This window comes from Pieris brassicae, chromosome 3, assembly GCF_905147105.1.
Source record: "Pieris brassicae chromosome 3, ilPieBrab1.1, whole genome shotgun sequence".
Classification (NCBI taxonomy): domain Eukaryota; kingdom Metazoa; phylum Arthropoda; class Insecta; order Lepidoptera; family Pieridae; genus Pieris; species Pieris brassicae.
In genome coordinates, this window is record NC_059667.1 from 3,499,187 (window position 1) to 3,525,413 (window position 26,227).

Sequence of the window (26,227 nt, forward strand, 5' to 3'; positions counted from 1 at the left end):
AGGTAATGTTGTCGAAAAATTTCCAGATTTGCAAAATAATTAGAGATTCCATATTTTCTAATAGCGATGCGAGTGCTTTCGTCGCTTTTGAGACAACTTGTGATGAAAATAGCATAGCAAATGTATATCGGCATCTTAATTAGCACCCCTTTAGTTTAGCATGCTAATTAGCACGGAATTTATAGCAAATGTAAACCAGCCATTACAGAATATGCCTCAAAGTATGGGAACGAACATTGTGACACGAGAATTTCATATATGTAGATATATATCTAATAGAGATTACTTTTGTGAATAAATTTGACTTCTGAACCCATTAAAAACATTATTTCACAAATAAAATGCTCCATTATGCCTACGTGTATTTAATTGCAGTTTACTTTTTAGAAAACTGCCGTGCGAAAGTGTGGCTGGCAGCTAGTATAAAATATAATTTAAAATAATTACTTATACAGGAAAATATAATTTATATAATAATTACTACACGAAAATATGACACAATATATAATTAGTGACATCTAGAGACGGCGTGAATGTGGTTAGGTTTTAGGTAATTAGGTGATTTTTTTTTTAAATTTCAAAGCCAAATTTTACTTCTTTTAATTTTACGGCCCTGAGTTCCAGTCTTACCACTGCAAAGCAACTGTGGCAAGGTACTCAAAACCTATAGAAACGAATAGTAGAAAATGAAACACATATATATAAAACAGTTTTCTTATCGAGAAGACGTAGACATATTTTAATAGTTACGGCGATAATACTTTTTGTTCCAAACACAGTCTGTCAAGAAGTTTTTGTTAATTCCCAAATTTTTACCGATTTATCTGCACTCGCTGTTATTAAAGTTTGAGTCTTCATATCGAAGTAAATACTGCTTATTATGCCTGAAACAAAACCAATAGCCAATTGTAAAATGAAGTATATATGAATTGATGGTGGTTTATTAACAAATTATTAGGAAAAAGTTACATCGAGAATCCAAATTTCATAAAAATCCGTTCAAAAGTTACCAATACATACGAAAGCTATAGTTTCGAACATACAAATTGTCTTCAAAAAACAGTATTAGTGACTGTAAAAGCCAATACCAATTCATGAGAACATAATTCTTATAATAAGAAGTTTTTAAACAAACGATAAAATCTACGATACTATTATAACTATAATTGTTTGTTGCAAATGTTATATGGGAAAATAAATAAATTATTAAAGTTTGAACGAGAGACCTACCATCATGAGCTGGATGATCCTGGAGACACGTGACAGTATCCATGTTCCACTGGAGTAATCTGGAGTCAGCTCCGAGCCAGACAATATTACCACCATCGCAGCAAAGCGAATGTATACCACTGCATACTCGCTTTTTAAATACCTGTATAAGAAAATTCCGGATTGATTTTAATTAAAGGAGATAAAATAGTGTTGTCTGTGTATGTTTTATTTAAATTACACCGAAGCCATCAGTTAACATTGATTTCAGCTCTCGGCCTAAAAACATATGCATGTAAATTTTTGGCCCCATAATTCATAATTTAAAAAGTAAAAAGTGTCTGTGATTTTTTTGTATCGAGGAATTTATATTGTATTGTATTTTTAATTAGAATCAACTATATTTATTGTTATTAATTCAAGCTTCATAATTTATGACATACTTAGATAAAATCACATGTAAAATCAAATGTCTGTCTTAAGTATATACTATGGAAATTGAAATTTAACGGAATTCAATAGTAACTATACAATGTACATATACTGCGTAGCGCTCCGTGAATGCATTTGAAACTTAACGAAAACTATACCGTTCGAATAGTCAACTGACAACTATTAACAATACCTATAACGGTCAAATACTGACATTTTAACATTACAAATGACAAAACGACTAGTTTATTTTTATGAAATAGGAGGCAGGAGAGCAGGACGCCTGATGTTAAGTGATACCGCATGGACAGTCACATTGCCAGAAGGCTCGCAAGTGCGTTGCCGGCCTTTCAAGAAATGGTACGCTCTTTTCATGAACGACCCTAAGTCGAATTGGTTCGGAAATACTTCAGTGGGCAGCTGGTTCCACATAGCGGTGGTGCGCGGCAAAAACTGCCTTAGAAAACGCTCAGTTGTGGAACGACGGACGTCGAGGTGATACGGATGGTATTTTGTATTTTGCCTTGACGTCCGATAATGAAACACAGCTGCGGGTATTAGACCGAACAACTCTTCTGAACACTCCCCATGGTACTGGTACTCAAAACTATCGTTAGTAAGCTGGATAAGTATCATAAAATTGATTACATTAAAAAAAAAACGCAATAAAAATATTTTTTTTTTTAAATATACAGAATCTTCCTTAAGTTTCAGAAGAAAATAAACAATTTATAAAATTAGGACCACTGTCGCTTCGAATTGCGGCTGGCGTGCACAAAGATAGTGCTTTAATAAATAACTTGACAATCACAAAAAACACATTAAATTACAAAATATACCAAGGAACCTCTTATAATCGGATTGGAAATCCGAAAAATATCAAGATTGTTCAGGCCCTGCAGTCGTTTGCACTTGCATTCTGTTTAGCGGAACGTCAAACCCTTAAGGTCAAAGCACAAAGATCAACACGAAAAGGGCGATACGGTGACGATCCCATTTCCGAGTTGATATATGTACTTATAATTAGAACGCTTAGGTTAAATAAAAATTGTCGAATATATTTAACACATACTTTAAGCAAATATTGAAAAAGAAATATAGCATGCAGGAGATCCATACAGACAAAGTATTTTTAGGTGATAGTACTGTAGACTATCGCTATACTACACTATTTTAAAAAGTATATTTTTTTTATATATTTAAGTAATATTTAGAGTATTTCTTGACGTTCATTTTCAAATTAAACAAATAAATCAATGGCGCTACAATATTTTTAAGTCTTGGCCTCAGATTTCTGTTCATGATCATTTGAAACTAATAGGGAAGTAGGTGATCAGCCAAGTGCCTGACGCTGACGGCAAGCCGGTTTCTTCGCGATGTTTTTCCTCCACCGTTCGAGCGATTGCCATTGGTGCACAGCCGGGGATCGAACCTACGACCTCAGGGATGAGAGTCGCAGGCTGAAGCCAGCACAGCTCACTTTCAAATTAATCACAAAAATTATTTCCCGGTTCAGGGGAATGTCAATAATATAAAATTCGTATAACACAAAATTATATGCTAAAAAGTAACTATGAAAATGCTAAGTAAAAGTAAATAAAATTAATTTTATTAGTGCAACGAAATGTTAATTAAATTATGCTAAATTATGCCAGCGGTTGACTAAGCCCTCGGATTTGTATTCAGGCGATATAGGTAATCGCGCTTCGATTATAACTTGTTCTTTTTGAATAAAATTTCTTACATAAACTAAAATATAGAAGACATTGCTTTCATTTTAACAAAACAGATTTATTTGCGAATACATACAAGTTGCCATAACGACGTTACCATGGCAACGTCTGGCGACCCTGCGTCGCCAATACATTCCGTTCTGTCTCGACAGTCAGAAATGGGACTTGAAAATGACTGCACTGTTATTATATTATTACAAGCGTCGAAAAAAGATGAAACGAAAAAATAATAAAATATGGTTACATCCGTTTGCATCAAACCGAAGCCAATACGGTATTTTTCTCAAACTCTATGAATATTTGAGAAAATACACTGAAAAATGTTCAATTATCTGAGGATGTCACTAACGTTTGATAAATTATTGACTGTACGAACGAAGTTTTATAAGCGTGGCGATTACATAAATCGGTCGAAGTTATGGCCCGAGAGTATAGCCAGATGCAGGTATATTCTTAGCATTTAATATTAATAAAAAGCTTTTATTTTCAGATACTACATATTAAAATTTCTATTCTCTCATTCATACATCTGATACAGACAGCTTTCAAATACCGCCATTTTTGTCTGTACTATGCGAATCTCTGCCATGAACCAGCTGTTTCCTTAATCTGGTCTTCTAAATTACATGCTAGTCTCATTTATTGTACCTTGGGTACCAAGTTAATACTTTGTTATTACATTCACTGTCTCTCTCAGCGTGTTCCCCGCCCATACCCACTAAGTTTATCTATTTTCGTTTTAAATGAAAAGCGAAATTGTTTCCTTCTATTTCACACATTGTAACTAATTTTATACAATATTTTATAAAAAAAGTGTGTCCGATAATTTTCTATTTCCTGCATGTTGTGCTATATTAGGACCAAATATTGAATTTAATTTTAAAAAAAGTAAAAAGACGAAATACGTGCTTTTTATGACACCAAATAGCTTTTTTCCAACTCAAAATAAAAAATCATGCAGTAAGGGGTTAATCGTGCTGCGTAACCTTTACGAGAGCGTGCGTGAGTGGAATGGGTTCCTGATACTGTTACCTGATAGGATAACCAGATATTAGTGGATCGGGAAATAACTTAAGGCTTAAAAAAAAGGGTTTAACATCTTATTTATCCTTCTTAATGATGATGCAACATACCAAATAATTATTTAGTTTTAATTTATTATTTAGTTGGACGTCCAGTCTAAGTATAGAGTGAATAATATTCTCTTTAAAGTGTACGTCTGACCCAGGACCCCAAACCGAAAATGTATAAAAATAATAATATGTGTATTAATTATATACAGTGTGTGTATATTTTTGAAACCCTTTTAAGTAAAAATTACTTGTGACCCCAGCTATTTCATAACAAAGTTTTCACAACTCGACGCTGTTACGCGTGAGTGGGAATACAAGATTCTTTTAAAAATGGGTCTCGCTTATGGCAGGTGCTGATTAGCGCAGGTGTGTAGTACAAGTCTAATTATTATTTAGTGGTTCTATTTAGTAAATTCTAGTCTGTAGTAGCTGTCAATCAGCAAGTATGGATGAACGTCGAGAAGCGTGCTTGCAATTATAAGAAGTACTGATAGAAGTATTAAACGCGGTGCTATCTGAAACTGAAGAAGTTTTGGAAGCTGAACTTGCAAGACCAAGAAAAGTACGGGTTCGAAAATGGATTAATAGAAGACCCATTCATGGCGCAAGCTGCCAACTCTTTAAGGAATTGTCAGCTGAAAATACTACGGAATATTACTTTGCTCTCGGGTTGACCGAAGAGTCCTTTAATATACTTCTAAACCTCGTTGCACCCGTCATACAGAAACGCGATACATTTATGAGACCTGCTTTACAGGCAAAAGTAAAATTGGTCGCCATTTTGTACTTATTGGTTAATGGAATTAGTTTACGCGTCTTGCAACACCTATTCAGAAGTACCAAGATCGACAACTTGTAACATCATATCCGAAATATGCGATAAAATGACATGTTTTGACAGACACAATGCGAGTGAGGGGGTGGGGACTAATCACCTGCACTTATCAGCCGCCCTCCACACTTGTTTCCTACTAATCACCTGCACTAATCAGTCGCCGTCCGCACTTGTTTTCTACTAATCACCTGCACTAATCAGTCGCCGTCCACACTTGTTTTCTACTAATCACTAATCAACTGCACTAATCAGTCGCCGTCCGCACTTGTTTCCTACTAATCACTAATCAACTGCACTAATCAGTCGCCGTCCGCATTTGTTTCCTACTAATCACTAATCACCTGCACTAATCAGTCGCCGTCCACACTTGTTTCCTACTAATCACCTGCACTAATCAGTCGCCATTCACAGTTGTTTTGTACTAATCACTAATCACTTGCATTCGCACTATTCAAAGTGAATAGGCTTTTAGTTATTCCATGACTATTTATTCGTTCGAATGTAGTTCAATGAATTCCCTATATGTAAATCTGAACTTACCGAGTGCAATACATTGAGGTCAGTCACTATCAAGTCCCCATTCTCACCGGCAGTGACAACTCGGTCCTCAGACAGAAAGCACACCCCGTACAGAGCTTGTGAGTGTATTTTGACCTTATGTAGGAGGTCCTTAGTACGAAACTTCCATATATAGACCTCACCATCTGTTGTGCCAGCTAGTATGTCGAGTTCGAAGTTGCGATGTCTGAAATTGTTTGATAAAGATTTAAGAAAACACTTTTTAAACGGATTGCAGCTATGTATTATTATTATAAACGTATAATTATTTACATAGTTTTAAATTTTAATTTTCTCCGACGTTTCGCGTGCTTTACAGCGTGCGTGGTCACGGTGACTGAAGACAAAAGGCGTCAAAAGTATCACAGCTGTTTATACTTTTGACGCAGATACTTTTGACATTCAATATCAACAACGACGGAAAAAAAATTAAATTTAAAATTATGTAAATAATTATAAGCTTATCTTCAACCCGTTTAAAAAGTGTTTCCTTAATGTGTAAAAGCTATGTTAACAAAAGACAATACTATGATAAAGATTTTTTTTAGAATATAGTTTAGAATTCATTTCATACGAAATAGTCAACCTAGTGGTTGTTGGAATCCCGGCTGACCATACTAATATTTTTTTCTTTACACCTGACTTTGTCATTGGATGGAAAGAGTCTACTTGCCTGATACTCATATAAGTATATATAACGAAATCTATTAAATTTTAAAGCCATTTCACTAGATTAATATTGACGTTTGTAATAATATGAATTTTGATTAGATTTTTAATGAAAAAAATCTCCACCTGAGTACAACAGACATATTGTCAATTTTACGAAAAATTGCGTATTTATTCGCGTCCATATTTTAAGAATATAACCCATCCATACTTCTAAAAAGTACACGTAATGAAAAAACTTTTAACTATCTTAATATCTGTAAAAACAAAGAGAGCCAGCACAAACAGAAAATTATTGCTACTTTTGCCGTTTACTGTCCCCAGTTAACAATTACGTATACTTTTTATGTCATATATATATTCTTAATTACACTTGTGATAATTAATAAATATACCTATAACTCAATGTAGTGATCTTCCCGTCATGGTCAAATTCAGCTTTTAACCCTTTCAACGCTTGGCCAACCTTGCCCACGTTTGCCCAAACACGGACCACGCAATCCCAACCCCCTGACACCAGGTAACGCTCTAAAATATACATAGAAAATCAGCTAAGAACTAAAAAAATGGTGACCTATTAATTCTAATTGCAGCAGTGTTGGACTAGTGGATTCAGCGTGCGACTCTCATCCCTGAGGTCTTAGGTTCAATCCCCGGTTGTGCACCAATGGATTTTCCATTGGTGCACAACCGATGGATGTGCACATTTAACATTAGCTCGATCCATCAAGGAAAACATCGTGCGGAAACCGGCTTGCCTCAGACCCCCAGTCCACGGCGTGCGTCAGGCACAGAAGGCTGATCACTGATATTGATATTACTTGCCTATTAGATTAACAAATGATCATGAAACAGTTACAAAAATCTGAGGCCCAGACCTAAAAAGGTTGTAGCGGTTGACCTTTTTTTAATTCTAATAAACATATTTCCAATCAGGGCGATCCTAAGGTGGATTCTTCGTATTTTTGAAGTTAAACTTCTTTAGGCGCATGAGGGTAAAATTTTAACGGAAATGTCGCGAAGATGTGCAGCGTTTTTGTCGAAGAAAAGAGAAAGAACAATTGAGACCGAGTGAGAAAGAGTAAGAAAGGGAGATCGAAAAAAAATGCACGCTATTGGTTGATGTATTCGTTTAGTAGTTACATATTAGAACTTTAGATGGCAATTCTGTCGCATAACGTCTTGAGGAGTAAACGCAGATTTTTTATTAATGTAATGTCATTAGCACGTATACAGTGTGAATATAGATATACAAATACATGGAGTTATCATATACTGGTATATGATCATCGATTGGGGGGTTTAGCTTAGTAATAATTAATTTACATAAAAGTTTCAATTCTTACATGTGTTTTTTTTTTACTTTTGATATTTTTCTTAAAAAGCTAAAAATTAGACAAATAAAATCTTATGTTTAAAAAACATTTCAAACCTTTTTCCAACCACAGTAGGCAACTGACGGAATCATCGTGAGCACGAAAACTTTCTATAATCCTTCCATATTCAACGTCATAAAGATATCTGAAAATATTTTATTATGTTTTAAAAAGGATATAAAATTAGTTATATATTATACATTTATTAACACTTCGTAGCATAAATAGTACATATACAGATCACAAGTTATTAAGGAGACAATTGCTAACACCAATCTCTTCCAGGTAGCCCTAGTAAGGAAAGAAATTCTAAATTTCCAGTTACAAGACAATTACTAAACTAACATCATAAATAAAATCATATTTAATGTAAATAACTAATTATCAATTTTAACTTAACTGTAGAGTACGTTATATCATACGTTATCAATCAATAAATATAATAGCAATTTCCAATGCATAGGATAAAACGATGTATTGTTTGCATAGGTTGATTTAAAGCACCCAATAAGTGAGCTCATACCTAAATCCAGAGAACATATATTTCTATTTATAAATCAAAATTCTCTTCTGAAGGAGAAAGCCAAAAATCAACATATCAGGCTGATCATCTATTACTCCAACGCCAATTACGAGGACTCTTTGGCCTTTATTTTTTTAAATTACGTTAAATTATTCAAAAATTATGGAAAATGTATTTATAGGTTTAAGAAAAACACTTTTTTAACGGATTAAAGCTATGTATTATTATTAAAACTTATAATTATTTACATAATTCTAATTTTTTTACCGACGTTTCGCGTGCTTTTCAGCGTGCGTAATCACGGTGACTGAAGAGAAAAGGTGTTAAATGTCAAAAGTATCACATCTGCAGAGAAAGTTGTTTTATATGTATTTATATATGACTAAAAGGCGGGTTTCTGCAAAAATGGCTGACGGTGACCACGCAAGCTGAAAAGCACGCGAAACGTCGGTAAAAAAAATTTAGAATTATGTAAATAATTATAAGTTTTAATTATAACACGTAGCTTTAATCCGTTCAATAAGTGTTTTTCTTAATGTGTAAAAGCTATTTTAACAAAAGACAATACTATTTATAGCTTTATTAGAATGTCCCTGAACGTGTTTATCTTTTTTCTCTCTGTTATGTTTACTGTACATTCTAAAATGTCTTTAATATTAATTTTAAATTAAATAATTGTATTTTTCTTCTATAACAAAGTGTTACAAATAAAAAGTATTTAGCTTATACGTAATTAAGTGAAATACATACATTTCATTATCCCAAGCGCCAACAGCCACAACATTCCGATCGACGATCACACAAGAACTCAGAGGGGTCGTGCTAAAAATGACACTTCTTATTTGCTTACACAACCCTACATCGTACACTTTCAACACCCCATCCTTCCCCACCGACACAATCCTCCCCGCATCCCTTAAAACACAAGTAACCCCCCCTTTATGAAGTTTTATTTCATTGTTACATTCGATTTTGTACTCGTAAACCGGTTTGAGGGGGCTGGGTATAGTTATCACCTTCCGTACGTGTGGCCTTGTGAATAATTGTTTGGGAACTTGACCAAATTCCATAATTTGTACTTCGAGAGCGTGTCTATCATTCATATCGTATATACTTTCGAGATCTACTGAACCTTCGTAGCAGACGTGGTGGAATACTGGAATTAAAATAATTTTCAATATCATAAATCTGCATTCTGTATAATCAATAATTAATTTATTTACGCAAAATTTTAACAAGAATTAATATAATAGTAAGTATTATAAAGGTTATAATTCATTCAATAGAGCAGTGTTGGGCTAGTGGCTTCAGCGTGTGACGCTCATCCCCGAGGTCGTAGGTTCGATCCCCGGCTGTGCACTAATGGATTTTCTTTTTATGTGCGCATTTAACATTCCCTCGAACAGCAAAAGAAAACATCGTGAGGAGACCGACTTGCCTTAGACCCAAAAAGTCGACGGCGTGCGTCAGGCACAGAAGGCTGATCACCTTCTTGTTTATTCAATTTACAAATGATCATGAAACAGATAACAGAAATCTGAGGCCCACATCTAAAACAGGTTGTAGCGCCTATTAATTATAATAATAATAGTCAATACTATTATTAATATAATTCATTCAATATAGTGAAAGGTATTTGTTTTTTACAATAATTGGAAACAGACGACACTGGTCTCCCTTCGGTTGATGGGGCGGCTTCCATTATAATAATAAAAAAAATGTTTTACAAAATAAAATCTAAAAAAAAAAGAAAATGTCTATTATAATTATCTAAACATATTAACAATACAACATGTAACCTATTAAAGAATTCATAAGAGAAATTATTTTCTTTTTAATTAGTATACAATGGGAAAAAAGTAAAAAACCTTAGCTCAAAAGAGGTTTTAATGTTCTAGCTATATCCCGCGCTACTTTGTAAGCATGGAAACAGAGAAACATAGTTGTAGGGATATACTGCCGTACGTCAATAAAATTGTGAGCCGTCACGGGACGAGTGGCAGATGTGAAGCATCGAAATTAAGGCCAAGTGATATGCGTAAAAGAACATAGTCTGTTCGACAGAGACTTAAAATGGCATAAGGAAAAAATAAATATAAACATTTCTTACCATTACCAAAACAAAGAAATATGGCGAGAGATGGCGTAACGCCGAACATTTAGAATACCAGCACACAGTCGCCAGCGCATGACGACGCGTCACCACACTAACAATCGGATTTACCCGCGGGTAAAGATATTTCACCCCAAAATGTATAACTTTGACGGAGTCATAGTTCGCGCTAAGTCTGATATTTCAATCTCACCGTAAGCCTATGATCTAAATATACTTTATCTAAGCAGAGAAGACAAAAGAAGAAATTCATATCACTTACCATTATACGCTTTAACCGCCTCTTCACCTCTTTGCTTATAACCAAAAATGAGATCAATCCATAAATGCAAATGCCGTGAAACGTATTCCGACTCTAACGCTAGCCTCAATTTATTTACAAAGTCTTCAGGGGACATCGCCCAAGGAGGCAGGCTGACACTATGAACCTTGGTACCATCATGCCTTTCACCGAAATCGATATCATACATATTCACTAGAAAATCACCTTTTGTACTCGTATCATAAAATTCGGGGACCAATTCCTGAAATATTGTAAAAAGATATGGTAGCTTGCTTAATGTAAATTACTATGTTACAAAAATTAGAAAATTTCTTTAAAAGTATCTAATAAATTAAATTGTTTTCTTCTTTGTTAACCATATTCGGATTGTCAGATCTCTAACGAGCTACTTTGGGTGCGCTACGGAGAACCGCCAATTAGCCAGCAAATGGTACGCAAGTGGAAGGGATGGGGGCAAACACTCCGAAGAGATTCCAATTATATCCCCAAATAGGCGCTTGGAAAACAAAAGCGTAACCATCCTAAAGAAACCTGGCGTTGTTCAGTTACAGATAAGGTAAAGAGAACCGAAAAGACTTGGAGCGAGGTTAAATACAAGGGTCAAGGCCGAAAGTGATAGAGACTCACTGCAGGCGCCCTCTGCCCCTAACCCTTAGGGTTAACCCTATCACCTAAAGTCAAGTATAGTATTTGTGTGGAATACATAATATTGGTGAAATGTGGGCAGATGGACCAAAGACTCCCTTGGACTGGTCATCTTGAGAGAATCAGATAAGATCGGAGAGTAAAATAAGCGTATCTCGGACTAGCCGGCCAAATATCGCTGAATATATGACGTTGAGAAGGACCTATTCGAGCTCTAAGTGACAAAGGTGGCGTTCTCTAGTTTCGAAGACCAATGCTCACTTTGGGTCGCTATGCCAGCAGAGTCAGTATGATGACGGTAGATGAAATTTTTTGTGGATATTTATATTTAAAACCAATATAAATATCATAAAAAATTGTACTGAAAAATACTATTTAGAAGTATAATAATATAATTAGGAGACGTTTTTTCCAATGTTTTTATAATCAAACATTACATACAAAATCGTTGTATTGTAACCATTAACAGTGATACCAGAGAGATTAAAAATCATAGAGTTGTCATGAATAGATATCTATGACCGGTAATAAAAGCGTACTTATCTAAATATTATGTTTGACATTATCAAGAATAAGACAATTATTGGTCTTAAATCTAACAATACAGCCATAGATTTAAACGTTATAAATGGCTTATACCTAATTGAAGCAATATAATATAAGCACTCACTTTAAAATCCGACATATTTCTTAAACAATTATTATAGACATCCTTCACCGAGTTGAACATTCTATCTGGATGATCGAATCGTCCATTTTGTAGACACAACATGTACTGTGGATATTTTCTTACCTGAAAAAAATACCAGTAGAATATTGTAAGTAAATAATTTGCAACATTAAGTTTTAAAAATATATTAATATAAAATGCATATCTAAATCAGATATTAGCCAAGGGTAACTCAGTCAAAAACGTATAGTATTTGACATATGGATGTCATGCTCAGAGCTCCGTCTCGACTAGTAAGACAATTTTGTTTGATATGTGTGCAGTATATTGGTAATTCGAAGTAGATGCTAGTTAGATGGTAATAGGGACTATTAGCGATATTTTTAATCCCCATACGAACCAAAATTAACCATTTTAGGGTTCATTTTAAAAAAGTATCAATTTTCTTATGATTTATACAAACGATTAAATTTAAAATTTCTTGACGAAAAACGATATCACTACAATATAACCACCTATTGGGATAACGTCGAATTACTAATAATCCTGCTTATATGCTTAGGTTTCTTATTGAGTAATTAAAGCTATGGTATTTAGGAAAGGGGAGACTGGAATTTCTATAAATTATTATTAATATTAGTACAAAGAGTTCTATTAGTATGAAAGTACCACAATTCAAAAATATAATTTTAAAGTTTTTTAAAATCATGCTACTATACACTCTTGGAAAAATGGACAGCTTTATTATTTTTAACTCAGAATAAATAACTGTAAACTTATTTAAAACGGTAATGTGTGTTTTCCTTTTAACAAAATTGAATTTTGGAATTATATGCGTGGAAATGTAGGTTAAATTTTGTAGTCTACTTATTTTTATTAGCCTTAATAAGTGTAAGTTATAAAACAGCATTACACAAAAAGTCGAATTGCTACAATTAAGTTTCCATATAAAGCTGAGTATATTCAGCAACTTAACTAGGGTTTATTCTATTCAAGGAATACTTTAAATTTGATATAATCAATATTATCATTATTTACGAAAATCATCTTAAAAATTAAATGAGTTAAAAACTTTTTTAAATCCAAAAAGTCATAAAAACTTACTAAATAAAATAGAACAAGGCCTGGTGCAGAATAATGAGAACCAAACAAAAACTTTGGGTCGCACATTTCATTATATCTCTCCAGTAACTTTTCTAAACGGTCAGAGTTGAGAGCACCCATTGGTTTAGATAAATCTCTAAATGTCTCCACATCATTCATATTCAAACTCTCAGATATGTAGTCGGCAACCACCCAAGGAAACACTGGGTATTGTGTGAGATCATTTTTACTTCTATCTGCAAGACTAAACAAATTTGCTTAGCAAAGTTTATTTTACCAAAACATTTTTTGTTAGTAGATTCTTACAAATATTGTAAAAAGTATCCTAATGAGTAATTTTACTAATAAATATATCATAAATACACAAAGTTAGATTAAAGCTTTGTTCTTCCAGTTGCCATTTCTGGATCTACCCAAATCTAATTTGGGTAAGTTAATAACTTAAGAAGAATAATAAGAATAATACTCACCAATTTAGATAGGCCAGGTAATCATAATTTGAAACAATCCCATTCTGCCATTGCAATGTCATCTCTTCAATGTGGACTCTTTCCAGACTAACATTTGGTAATGTTTCAAGTATATTATACAATTTATCCCTTTCCTTGGTACTTTGGAATGACAGATAAATATGAGAAACTGCGCTATCATCAGAGCAATATATTTCTAAGCCCTGAAAATAAGTATAAAAAATTATACCACTCTATACACATAACTTATTGTGAGAAGTAAAGAAAGAAATATTTTAATGTCATTTAGGGCCTGGGACACAGAAATTTCTTTATTTATTCAGTTTATTTTTTTGGGAACTTTTTTTATAAACATTACAAGGACTACAGTAAAAACAGCCTATTTAAAATAAAATAAGAACCACACTTATAATGATACATACAACTTGCCTCAGCAAAAATCTTCTTTTGTACATCCTTTTCATATGTCCAAGACTTACTTTTAAAATTGATATCTAAAACAAATTACAAACATAATTTTTATAAAAAATATGTGTTTTCTTTTATTTCCAAAAAAATACTTACACAATCTATATTACTAAAAGGTTGAAAGTACAAAGTAGTTGGAGTTAATGCTAACCGCCCCTGATGTCGAACTAGGGGAGATATCTTTTCAACCTGATATTCACATAAAATTTTTTCAGTATAATCATCCATCATGACTGGATCAAACACCATTCTCATATATCTTGAGTGTAATATTGTAGCTATCATGCTATTGTGTTCAGGTGCATGTAATGTTGAAGCTCTGTGCAACTGATGCATTTGATTTAAACATTCATCAACAGATACAAAATCAAGAGCAAAATAGAAGTCTTTGCTTACATATACAAACTTATAAGGTGCTAAAACATTTTCCGCCAACATTTCACAATACTGCTTCATCCCAAATTTTATCACATTTTTTATATCACAGTCATTTACATGCAAGATCTCTATACATTCTTTAAAGTGTATCTTTATAAGAGGTGAGGACAACTCTCTTGGTTCAAAAACAAGAGATTTTGAGCAAAGCTTCAAACGACCCTGCGTTACAGGAATATTTTTATTTTTTAAAACATCTTTGCTGTACATTGAACACGAATAATCTTCGAAATAGATCTCACCTGGCTCCAACAACAACATAGAAAATCTGAAAGCATTATCGTACTGTTTACTATTTTGTCAGGTTGAATCGGTCTGTTTCTCTTTATAAACCTTACCTTGATTTATTCATTGTAGTTAAATATAAATTATAGCACCTTTCTGCGACTGTTTATGAGTCATGTAATCACTATATTTCATTTATTAGCCAAAAATTTAACCATACACAAAGTGATTGCAATTAACACCCCTAGCAATTAAATAAATAAAACGAATTCTTTAAATAAATACGGTCTACTTGTTTCTAAATTTGAACCAATATGTTTGTGATATCTTGGATAAATAAAATAAGTAAACTCTTAACAGTAAAATTAAATAACAAATCACAAAGTAGCCGAATGACAGTGGCGACTTCTAATTTGACAATTCCAAACAAACGTTTGAAAAAATCAGCAATAGGGTTTTACTAGTAATGACCAGATGTCGCTTTATATTGCGTTAGTAACTACATCACCAATTGAATATATTTTATTTAAGCTTGCCTGTCTCAGAATAAAAACTGAAATAGCAATCGAAAAATTGTATTGTATTATTTTTGTGTAATTCCATATTAGGTTGATATCCATTCAAATTTAATTAAGAAGGCAACGGACGTTCTTATTACTAACAAACAATTTCTTCCAGGCATCGCTAGTAAGAAAAAAGGAAAAAGACATACTAAAGATAAAGTGCAAAAATTGCGTAACTAGATTATCAAATATAACATTACAAAATAAACTAAATGCTAGAAAAATCTTAGAGTTCTATGCTAGGTTTTAAATCGCCTAAAAAAATTACAATTACAAATACGTAGTATGTTACTGAAGAGTTTCAGACGAAAGAAAGACGAATCCTTGCCTACGAAGGATGAGCTGATTTTTAAACAAAACAATTTATAAGCCTCCTCACGTGTTAAAGAGATATTCAATTAAATTATGGTAAAAAAAACAACACACGAAATAAATAATCTGTATGGAAATCAACTCTCTGAGTTGTTGAATTATAGATTATATAATATATAATTATATATCTAAATACGTGTTAGTAGGATTTCCTAACATACATTGAAAATGAAACAAAAAGGGTTTACTTTTGTGTGTCAGTTTAAAATTGAAGACGCTAAAATTTGCACTAAGGTGCTAATCACAAGGTCAAGGCCCAGATTTCATACTTCAGTATCCACGCTTTTTAATGGGTTAGCATTTCTATAACTCTCATTATTGATTGTAACTTTTTAAGAGAAACTTCTTTATTAAAGTTGAAAAAAATTACCGTCACATTTGCGGTTTCGCGCCATCTTTTTCTACTCCCTACCACGGTTGATTTGAAGCCATTAATAACAAAAATATATAATAACGATAACAATGATAGTAATAATTCTATTACAATTAATTAAATTCTGTAATAATCTTAGTAGTAATAAGGTAAAATGAAATAATTGTATTATTTGTAATCATGAATATGATAATAAAAGCCTTTTATTAAACTTTATCTAATTTAACTTTATTTAACCAGTTTCTGTAAAGTTGCACATACAGATAATTTTTTGAACAATAAGGTCATAAGTTTCACTCCTTACGCGTGTGCACTAGTACACGCACATATTTATTTTAAAGTGTTAATAAGAATTTTTGCATACCTTTACTACCACCTAATCAAAAATAATTTGATTGTGGGATCTTCGTAAGTAATCGTTTTTTAACTATTCATAGATACTAAAACAAATGCTTAATGTGTCATGTGTCAAATTACCTCAGGCGCGAATTTTCAACTTAGTATTTCTATTTGGTCGTAAAAATAAATAAAAATGCAGGAAGTTTCGAGTGCTTTAAAGCAAATGCGATTTCCTCAAAAACTTTGGTATTTATTGGATTTACACACCGATGCTATTTTATGGGGAGGGACCGGACGAACTATTCTTTTGAACTATCGAGTATTGCATACATACTTGAGATGCAACCATTCTATATTCAAGACAACAAATATTTCTAGTTTTGTTAGGCAGCTAAATTTGTATGGCTTTAGGAAAGTTACTTCACATTTACAAGACCCTCTTTGTAACTCTAGTAACCCTTACATGCACGAATACATGCACGATTATTTTCAATTTGACCGTCCAGAATTACTCAATAAAATAACAAGGAAGGCTCTTACAATGAAAAAGAACTTTAAAGTAAAGGTTTGTTGGTTGTTTGCTATTTATTTAAATATTCTTCCTAAAAGAAAAGAGTGTACCACTTCTTAAAAGCAATGACTTTCATTGAGTGTGTACATGGATGCTATCACTTAACATGAGCCTCCCACCATTTGCTATTTAATATATATTTTCTATATATTTTTTTTACTTCAAATATCAAAATAAATTATTTTCCAGAATATTTTTGGGACTACTGACCACTTACTTAATATGACTCCACTACAAAAAGCGCGAAGGGCTCTGCAAATGGCACTTAAAAAAGCAGTTCAAAATGTATACAGTCAAGATTCAACAAAACAATTTTATCAAGCTGAATTTGATGGTAAGCTTTTTAAAGTTTATTGATAAATTTAGTTACTTATAAGAGAACTTTATAAATGTGAACTATTTTTAGATGAACATGAAGATTTTCAAGAAGAAGAAAGTTTTGATGTTGACTGGATTCCTGGTGAAAGTCCTTTTAAGAGTTTTGAAAATAATATCCAACAAGCAGGTCAATTCATATTATATTCCCTCTTTTCCTTTTTAATTCCTTTATCTACCTAAATCCATCTTTCACATACAGCCATTGAAAATTCAGCTACTATTGATGAAAAGGAAACTCATACTGTAGTGGAAAGTAATAGGTAAGATAAAAAACCAATAATAAATTTTCAAAATATGAATATAAATAGTTAGTTAGTTATTTATATTTGAAGAGATTTTATAGTTCTGCTTCATTGTTATCTTTGAAGGCTTACTAATTTCTTTAAGTTATATAGTGTAAAAAACATTGTAGCATGGTACCACAGGAGAGTCTTATGCATTTTTCTGATGATTCAAATAAACAAACAAATGACAACTATCCTACTCATTTCTTAAACATGCCTGACCTTGATTCTGAACAAATTGAAGAAAATTCTGGTGTTGAATTACTAGCAGAATTTAATATAAACAGCAACATGGATCAGGGTATTATTAAGAAGAAGAATTTAAAGGATTCTTCATTGAACTGTGTATTACCATCAGTAAGCAATGATGACATAAGTTTTATTGAGGTAACTAATCACTTTTTTATAGAAAATCTTTTAGCTTTAAGACCTTTCAGTGGTCCAATAAAATGTTTGGTTGCATCCGTATATGAGAATTTAATATTCTAGGACAATAACTGGGATACAAATAGTTTAATAGCATATATATACAGATATAGCTCAGCTAAATCTTAAACATTGATTACAGATAAATTTCTTGTAATATTAAAAATGATAGAATTTAATAATTTCCTAAAATAAAGAATGTTTTATTGTTTCAGTCTAATGATGACATTAATCATTACAATGGGGAATGGGATCAAATGTTCAGTGATATGATGACTAACAAAAGCTCTAGTCAAGATAGTGTTTCAAATCTAAAAGAGCTCTATTCTCAGATTTCGCAAACAATAGATTTACTTAATTCATAGTGTAGTTGTTCATTAATAGTTTATAAAGAGTAAGTTACATTAGAGGTAATTAATACAAAATATTCCTTATTACATGTATTAAACATAAAAAATACATATTAAAATTACTTCTTTTGTTTTTTCTTCTCTGCCTCTTCCTCTTTCTCCTTTTCAATTACTGTGACATATGAGTTTATGGTATCAAGATCTAACATTTGTATTGGTTGATTGCGTCTCATAACCGCAATTTCAAGATTTTTTTGGCCTGACTGCACAACTTCAAGAAGAGCTCTGATTGCCAACTGGAATTATTAATAAGACGGTTTATTGTAATTAAATTTAGTATAACTAAATAAAAGGGATAATAGATATTGAGATACATATTGACACTTCCACTTTTGGTTTTTTTTCTTTTAAAATTTAGAATTTCAAATAAACTATAATATAAAAATTTACCTTAACAGCACCGTTTTCAGTTGAAACTTCCTCAGGAGTATAATTCTTTTCTAAGAATTCACGAACAGTTTTAGCAGATCGTCCAGTAGCATTAGCTTTCCATTCATAGTAAATACCAGATGGTTCAGTCTGAAATAGTCTAGGGAAGCCATCATAATCAAATCCACCAATCAAACAAGAAATGCCAAAAGGACGACGGCCATTACTCTGTGTATATTTCTGCTTAAGACCTGCTATGTATCTTGTAATGTACTCTAATGTCACTGGATCCTCAACTGTTAACTTATGAGACTGACACTCAATTTGAGCTCTGTTTATAAGAATACGAGCATCAGCAGTCAAACCGGCAAACGCCATCACTACATGGTCATCAAGTAGGCATATTTTTCTAACTGTTCTCTCTTCTTGCAGTTTAGCAACTGACTTCTTTTCTACCCCTAAGACAACCACATCCTTACCCCTAACACCAACCTATAAAGTATGAAAAATAATATGTTTACATTGGGTTTAGGCTTTAGGCAGTCAGAAGTCAATTTACATACCGCAGTAGATCCTTTTCGTACCGCTTCCTGTGCATATTCAACTTGCAACAAATGACCGTCTGGGGAAAAAACTGTAATAGCTCTATCGTAACGCGCTGACATTGTATTTGTTTAATATGTTCAAAGTTTAAATATTGTAACAATTTAAAATCGCTTAGTAATAACTAACAATGATACCCCGCATATAGTTTCGAGAATGACAAGACAAATTCAAATTACCATTGCCTACACAGAATCAAATAAAACATGGATTACAAAATTCGATGTCAATACTAAATAGGCAGTTGTCAACAAGTATCGATGGCCGCTTACAGATTATAAAACTTGTATTTTCCCTTAACTATCTTAAGTAAAATGTCAATTGTAACAAAAGCTGGAACTCCGGAGCAATATGGCGGCTGTCATGACGGAATTTGAGCCGTGGTTGAACAATAAATTAAAATCCCTTAAAACTGATGAAGGTGTTTTTGGGTCATATATATCAGGTATTTTGGAAGCTGAAGATTCTATAGATGAAAAAAAAGATGCATTAGAAGGCATACTTTCTGAAATTGTGGTAAGTATGTGATATACCTCCCATACATTATAGTTTATTTTTTTCTTCAATTAACCCATTAAATTAGTAATTTAAAGTGTTTTTATTTATAATTTGGCAGGATGAAGATATTACCAGTCATGTGAATGAAATAATAGAGAAATGGGAGTCTTGCAAGCCAAATGAGGAGGGTCCTAAGCAGGTAGCAGATATAGATGTTGATATTCAGTTGACAAAGATGCTAGAATCTCAGTCCTTTGCGACAACTACGCGACGAGAGTACACAGATGAAGAAAAGAAGATCCGTGAAGCTATATTGTCTCAGTACAGTCAACTCTCTGATAATGAGGTTATATTGTTATTGGTCCTATTTAGTTTAAATTTATTTTCTTTATCTTAGATCTAGAGAAGCACCTAATAAGAGTTGTAATATCTATTAATTAAGTTTCTTTAAGAACACAAACATTAGTAGATTACATATTTATTTAGCTAAAAATAGTTCATAACCTCATCAATTTAAGAAAATGTTAATAATTAAATTTTAAACATTATAGGAAGAAACAACTTTTGTAGATGAGACAGAGGGATCTGAACTAGTAAAAAATACTAATGCATTAGATGTGGCTGCAGCAGCCAAAGAACGCCGTGAACTATCAAGACTAGAAGCACAGAAAAAAAAAGAAAAGGATAGAGAAGATAGGTATATTGTGTTTATAATGACATAAAATCCTACTGAAGTTTATCTCTAGACTTAATCCAATCAAGTTAAGATCATGTCATTAAATAAATATATCAGTCAAAATATATCTTATTTGTATAGGCATCAAAAATACACTTATGAATGTGATTGAAAAAGTTTTTATTAGCAATCCAATCAATAAATACAATTTAAATCACAATCACATTTTAAATACATCTTGGAAATATCAGATGTACTAGGTTATGACTACACCCTAATGTATATATAACCAATTGTTACCTGTTTTAACTTTTTTAACAAATTGGTTTCAGGGAAAAACAAAAGCAACTAAAGGAAGAAAAAAAGGAAAAACGTAAAACACAAAAATCTGAAAAGAAAAGGTGAAAGTAAAGTGTGCTCTGCTGTCTGTCTATTCTTGTTTTTGGGCAGAAAAATAAACATTATAAGTATTAAGTATTGCCTTACAAGCAAATGTATTTTTCAATATGGCTAGTGATTACAGTTTTACTTTGTCAGTTATGATTTCTCTAAAATTATAAGAATTTTTAATGAACCTATCATTACAAATGATTGACATAAATAAACCATATCAATGTAATTTATTTTAATGTTACACTAAAATGCTTCTACCTTGTTTTGTATTAAATCAATTGGAGTTCACATTAATGCCCATTTAACCTCTTAGCATCAGTTGCCAGTTTTGTGTTAAAACAACAACTTTTATGTATGAAAAGATTGTATAATTGTTATATATATTTATACTAAACAAAAATAATAAATAAATATTTATAAAATATCTATGTAAAATTGTCAAGAGCTCTGACTACTCATCTTTATTATCTGAATATCTACAAATACTTGGACTGAAATGTTAGAAAGAAAAATTATGCAGTATAGATAAGATGTGTAAGAAACACAATAGAAAGTGAAAACCTGTAACTATTTATTATTTACTAGGAATGTGGAATGTCTACTTTTTCATAATGAGGTGGTAAAACACAACCCATATGGATGCTTGTTGTGGCACCAAATAGGTCCTAAGGGAACTAGATAGCGTAGTTCACTCCAGTCGCCCGGGGAAATTTGACATCGCTGCGGACGTAAACGCGAAGTCTGGCGTAGTTGGTGACCAAATCAATGTATTTATCTATGTATTCAGTATGTCGTGTGCACTTCTCACTGGGCCGCAGGTACAATCTGTTAGTTGCAAACAGGGGCAACGAGCAAGCGAACAGAGAATATATAGTTAGTCAACACCTGTCTTCGTATCCGGAAATCAGACCAAGTTCGTTAAAACTTGGCCTTTAGAAGATCAGATAAGGCAAGCGGAATTAGCCATAACTGTTCTGTAACTGTGGGGCTCAGAGCCATAACTTTTCTGTAACTGTGGGGCTCAGAGCCATAACTGTTCTGTAACTGTGGGGCTCAGAGCCCCAATCCAGAACTTATAAATACTGAGGACGAAGCTATGTGGTTTCAAGCCGCTCTGACGTGCATATCGCTTTGAATTGCGATCACCGAAGTCAAAGAAAGGGCGTGGGGAGGCACCAACCTGCCACCATTGTGACGCCGGTGTTGTTGATGACGCGCTCCACACTCTTAAGGATTGCCTAGCTTCGGAAGTGAAAAGGAGGTCTCTACTGGGCGTGCTAGAGTGCGAGGAAGTCTGCACAAGTTAAAAGTACGGCCAATGCCGGCACGTGCGAAGTCCAAAGATTCTGTGATGCCGTCATGCGCCATAAAGACGAGTCGGACACAGCCAGAGAGATCGATCCCGCAGCCATTCTTCGTCGCCGCTCCACCGTGTATTGCCTTGTGTAATCCTAGGCACGCAGACGCTTTAACAGGGAAACAGGGATTCATGCGTCCAAAAATGCGATGCTGACGCATCTCTGTAAGCATTGTAGCCGTCCTCTCCTAGCTTTACAAATCAGGGCGATATGAAAGGCCCTTGTTGTGTCAAGGTCCATTCCACATCATTCATAGCCCTATTGGGCCGTGCTTTCAACGCCTGTTCGCGATGCAGGATGCGGACAAGGCTGCGCTGTTACCGGGCAATTGCTGGTGGCACCATGGTTTTTTTTGGGTATGCACAGTGAGGCTCACATAACCCTTCACCACGACCCTGCAACCGTACAAAGTATAATCAAATTTATAACAAAATAAGGTTTATTTAATATTTATCACAGGTTCAAGCTTTAGTTCACTAGTAACATTACACAATATACTTAAAAAGTTGTAACAGCTAGGTTTGGTTAGTGTATGTTCTAGAACTAAACTTCATTTCTTTCTTTTTCGGTAACTACAAAATTGTGTGCACTTCCAGCATATATTTGTGTAATTTGACTATGTAAATCTTGATCAAATGATATAAGACTTGGAGTGAATACGAAGTCTCCAGATGCAGTCCCAGTATTAGCATGCTCATTCCAGCCCCATGCCCATAATGTATTATCGGTTGCTAAACAAACTGTATGTTCTGACCCCAATACTACATCTTTGACTAGTCGTTCTTCTGAAAAATGAAGAAATTGTCATTTGTACATAAATGTTAAGTGATAATGTTTATATTTCAACATAATTAGAAAAGACTATTCTGAAGAGGTTAGATTTAGATTAAAAGTAAAACATACCTGGTAATTTAATATGAATAATTTTTCCTTCAAATGGCTCATTTGTTCCAAGTTGTCCATAGTTATTTCTGCCCCAAGCAAGAAGTTGACCATCTTCTAACCACAGTAAAGCATTAGTCCAACCACTGAGAAGTTTTTTCACCTTTTTTTTAACATCAATATCAATCTTTTGTGGCTTGTAAACTTTTTTATATTTCTCAGGTGCCAATAAAAGCTGACTATGTTTATTATCCCCCCAAACATATAAAGCCTTTTCATCTGAGCTCCATGCTAATGTATGGTTTTGTCCACAAACTAGATGTGTCACCATGCTTTTCAATGGAACCTTCTGAAATCTGTCTGATATTAAAATATGTGGACCCAGACCAAGTTGACCATGTTTTCCACATCCTGTGGTCCAAACTTCACCTTTTGAATTAATAATAGCTGTATGTCGCAAGCCCATAGATACTGAACAAGCATTGACTTGTAACCTCACTGGTTTAACAGCATCTGAAAAGTGTTCTTTAGGTAGGCCTAATTGACCATGGCTATTAGAACCCCACACAAATAAATATTTTTCATCAGTAACACCACAACTAAAGTCCCAACCAGAGGAGATATTTGTAAAATTAATACCACTTAGACACCAAACCCTTTCAAAGTAAATAGCTTCATCCACCAGGCCTAACTGTTTTTTAACATTCCATCCACAAGCAAAAAGCTTTCCATCATCATCTAACAGTAAAGTGTGTCCACCTCCACAAGCAACTTGTTTCGTCTTGGACCAAAAGTCTCTGGTGATCTTAGTAGGGGCGTCTACTTGTTCGCTTATTACATTTAGACCGAGTTGGCCGTGAGAATTTGCACCCTGAAATAAAAATTTGAAGTGTAAACCAATAACGATAAAATATCAGTAGGTATATATTTACTATTTCCTACCCAAGACCATAGTGTAAATGCCATCTTAGGCTATCCTGTAATACACCTATGCTTCTTGTGAGTTTAATTACTATACATTTTTTTATATACACATAGAATTAGAGTTAATAAATTGCCAAAATAGAAAAATAAAAACATTAGGCATGCATTATGATTGGTATTGATCTGTCAAAATCAAATCTTTGATTAGACTTTAGACAGTTTCAGAGTTTAGAATTTCACGATGAGGTGACTGTCCAATGACAATTAACCTTGACAGCTGGGGCCTGTGACAGGCGTGACATCTGAGGGAGTAATCCATAACGCCGTATTAATTTGACAAATTTGTCGACACGATCTATCATTTTCATACAAATTGACATTTTGGATTGATGATGATGACGATTGACGATGTCATTTTCGACTTTCTACATTAAACTACTGTTAAAGCATATTGACTAAGCCCCCAGCCCTACAATGATCTCTTATTGCGAGCCTATGGACAACCTACAACTGAGATGCATCGCTTATTCATACCATGACATCGAATATACGATACAGTTTATGTTCCCACGTGACCTTAGCGGTAATCAGATTTCGTTCATTCAATTTGTAGGAAAATTCGTGCCAAGACCGCTCGGCTGATCCAAAATATGACTTCACTTGCACAATGACAGAATAAGCGATTCTAAAAAGGTTACTTATTGTTCAACTTTTTTATATCTAAATGTGCAAATAATAGTTTAGAACATAAAAATTCAATCAAACTTATTCATAAAGTTAAAATAATAAGATATATTTATTGTATATAGGGAAAAAAATATATATTTCGTATATTTTGGGGTATTTTGAGTTTCGAAAGTTTGATTATTAATAGATTCTTAAATTAACGACGAAGATGAGAAACAATAGGGCAGTGCCCAACTGCCGACATCGAAGATGTCGTTTTTATAATTTGCTATAGATTTTGACAACGACTATGATTCGTTTAAGATTTCAGAGTACCTACAAATAATTGCACGAACTATGTTCAATAATATACAATTAATTAATTTGGCATGTATAACAAAAACATCATTCCATATTACATTACATTATATATCATATTTTATTTTAAACCAGCTCCCAGTTTCGTTAGTATTTTAGTAAAGTCTCTTGTAACTTCTTCAACGATTATTCCGTGTATTAAAATATAGCATAATTAATTACACACCTTAACTCATGGTAGTCACCCAGGTGACCGCAGATCTCCACTCATATGTCAACCTTTAATATCAACGATTTGTAGTTTTGTCAAGAATTCGTATTAGTAGTTTTTACAATTCATATGTTTTTTTATATTTTTTTACAAAATGATGTCTAATCGAACTGTATGTTGATGCTTCCGTTTGGGTCTAAATACGCCAACGGAGGGCGATAAGATTCGGATAATAAAAGATTTGTTTCTAATTTATATTAAAAGCAAGAGGACTGGAAATTCTGACAAAAAAACTTGTTGGTTATCTGGTAATAACTTATGATATACATAATACTAAATACTCCTTTTAACAAAGCTTCGTTCCTTCACAACCATCCACCAAGAACATTGGTGTCATAATTTGTCGCCTTCTTTGCTGCTTTGGTTCGCGAAATTTGTTATAAGGCTCACCATAGTTATTTGCTGTCCTTGACAGGTTTAAATATTTTGCTTAATTTTTTTCTAATGAATAATGCTATTCTCTGCTTAACTCTTTGAGTTAGAACTCACACTTCTGATCATATAGGGTAACTTCAATTTTTTGACATTACTTGGTGAAATATAAAAAAGTTGAAATAAGGTGTAAACCAGATGTTAAGCGTGGTGGAGTGGGACCGAGGTGCGGGTCTCGAATGTAACCCGAATTCAATCGTAATGAAATAACTAGTGTTTTTGCAGCTTTTTATTTGATCAGGCATCATTTGCCATCGTAACAGCTTTGTAAAGATAATTTTAAAATAAATATCAGTGATG

At 33.2% G+C, this 26,227-nt stretch overlaps 5 protein-coding genes across 8 annotated transcripts; 2 read left to right on the top strand and 3 right to left on the bottom strand.

Annotated features, from left to right (window-relative positions):
- Positions 1-700: 700 nt before the first annotated feature.
- On the bottom strand, positions 701-15,215 carry LOC123707509 (protein FAN-like). Of its 4 annotated transcripts, XM_045657603.1 has the most exons (14): positions 14,935-15,213; positions 14,839-14,864; positions 14,258-14,758; positions 14,116-14,187; positions 13,694-13,896; positions 13,224-13,467; positions 12,120-12,242; positions 10,784-11,045; positions 9,159-9,564; positions 7,942-8,030; positions 6,905-7,037; positions 5,823-6,027; positions 1,231-1,372; positions 701-884 (listed from the first exon to the last, which is right to left on the bottom strand). In XM_045657603.1, exons 3-14 carry the CDS (start codon positions 14,615-14,617, stop codon positions 784-786), a joined length of 2,340 nt encoding a protein of 779 aa, XP_045513559.1. In that variant the 5' UTR covers positions 14,618-14,758; positions 14,839-14,864; positions 14,935-15,213; the 3' UTR covers positions 701-783. The 4 variants fall into 4 exon arrangements, with proteins under 4 accessions (XP_045513559.1, XP_045513558.1, XP_045513560.1 ...); XM_045657602.1 differs by having other exon boundaries at positions 14,258-14,864; positions 14,935-15,215; XM_045657604.1 differs by having other exon boundaries at positions 14,558-14,864; positions 14,935-15,214.
- A 1,403-nt stretch (positions 15,216-16,618) lies between these two features.
- On the top strand, positions 16,619-18,492 carry LOC123707583 (heat stress transcription factor A-5-like). Its single transcript, XM_045657750.1, has 6 exons — positions 16,619-17,033; positions 17,229-17,373; positions 17,446-17,544; positions 17,617-17,677; positions 17,830-18,088; positions 18,343-18,492. The coding sequence occupies exons 1-6, from the start codon at positions 16,662-16,664 to the stop codon at positions 18,490-18,492; spliced, it is 1,086 nt and encodes a 361-aa protein (XP_045513706.1). The 5' UTR covers positions 16,619-16,661.
- A 62-nt stretch (positions 18,493-18,554) lies between these two features.
- Positions 18,555-19,700, bottom strand: LOC123707585 (proteasome subunit alpha type-7-1). Its single transcript, XM_045657751.1, has 3 exons — positions 19,470-19,700; positions 18,928-19,398; positions 18,555-18,773 (listed from the first exon to the last, which is right to left on the bottom strand). Exons 1-3 carry the CDS (start codon positions 19,569-19,571, stop codon positions 18,597-18,599), a joined length of 750 nt encoding a protein of 249 aa, XP_045513707.1. The 5' UTR covers positions 19,572-19,700; the 3' UTR covers positions 18,555-18,596.
- Positions 19,701-19,854: 154 nt separating this feature from the next.
- LOC123707012 (coiled-coil domain-containing protein 43) lies at positions 19,855-21,176 on the top strand. The gene is made up of 4 exons (XM_045656756.1): positions 19,855-20,025; positions 20,126-20,353; positions 20,559-20,704; positions 21,016-21,176. Exons 1-4 carry the CDS (start codon positions 19,861-19,863, stop codon positions 21,086-21,088), a joined length of 612 nt encoding a protein of 203 aa, XP_045512712.1. The 5' UTR covers positions 19,855-19,860; the 3' UTR covers positions 21,089-21,176.
- A 209-nt stretch (positions 21,177-21,385) lies between these two features.
- Positions 21,386-24,420, bottom strand: LOC123707011 (secretion-regulating guanine nucleotide exchange factor-like). Its single transcript, XM_045656755.1, has 4 exons — positions 24,259-24,420; positions 23,338-24,187; positions 22,984-23,219; positions 21,386-22,829 (listed from the first exon to the last, which is right to left on the bottom strand). The coding sequence occupies exons 1-4, from the start codon at positions 24,280-24,282 to the stop codon at positions 22,752-22,754; spliced, it is 1,188 nt and encodes a 395-aa protein (XP_045512711.1). The 5' UTR covers positions 24,283-24,420; the 3' UTR covers positions 21,386-22,751.
- Between the last annotated feature and the right edge of the window lie 1,807 nt (positions 24,421-26,227).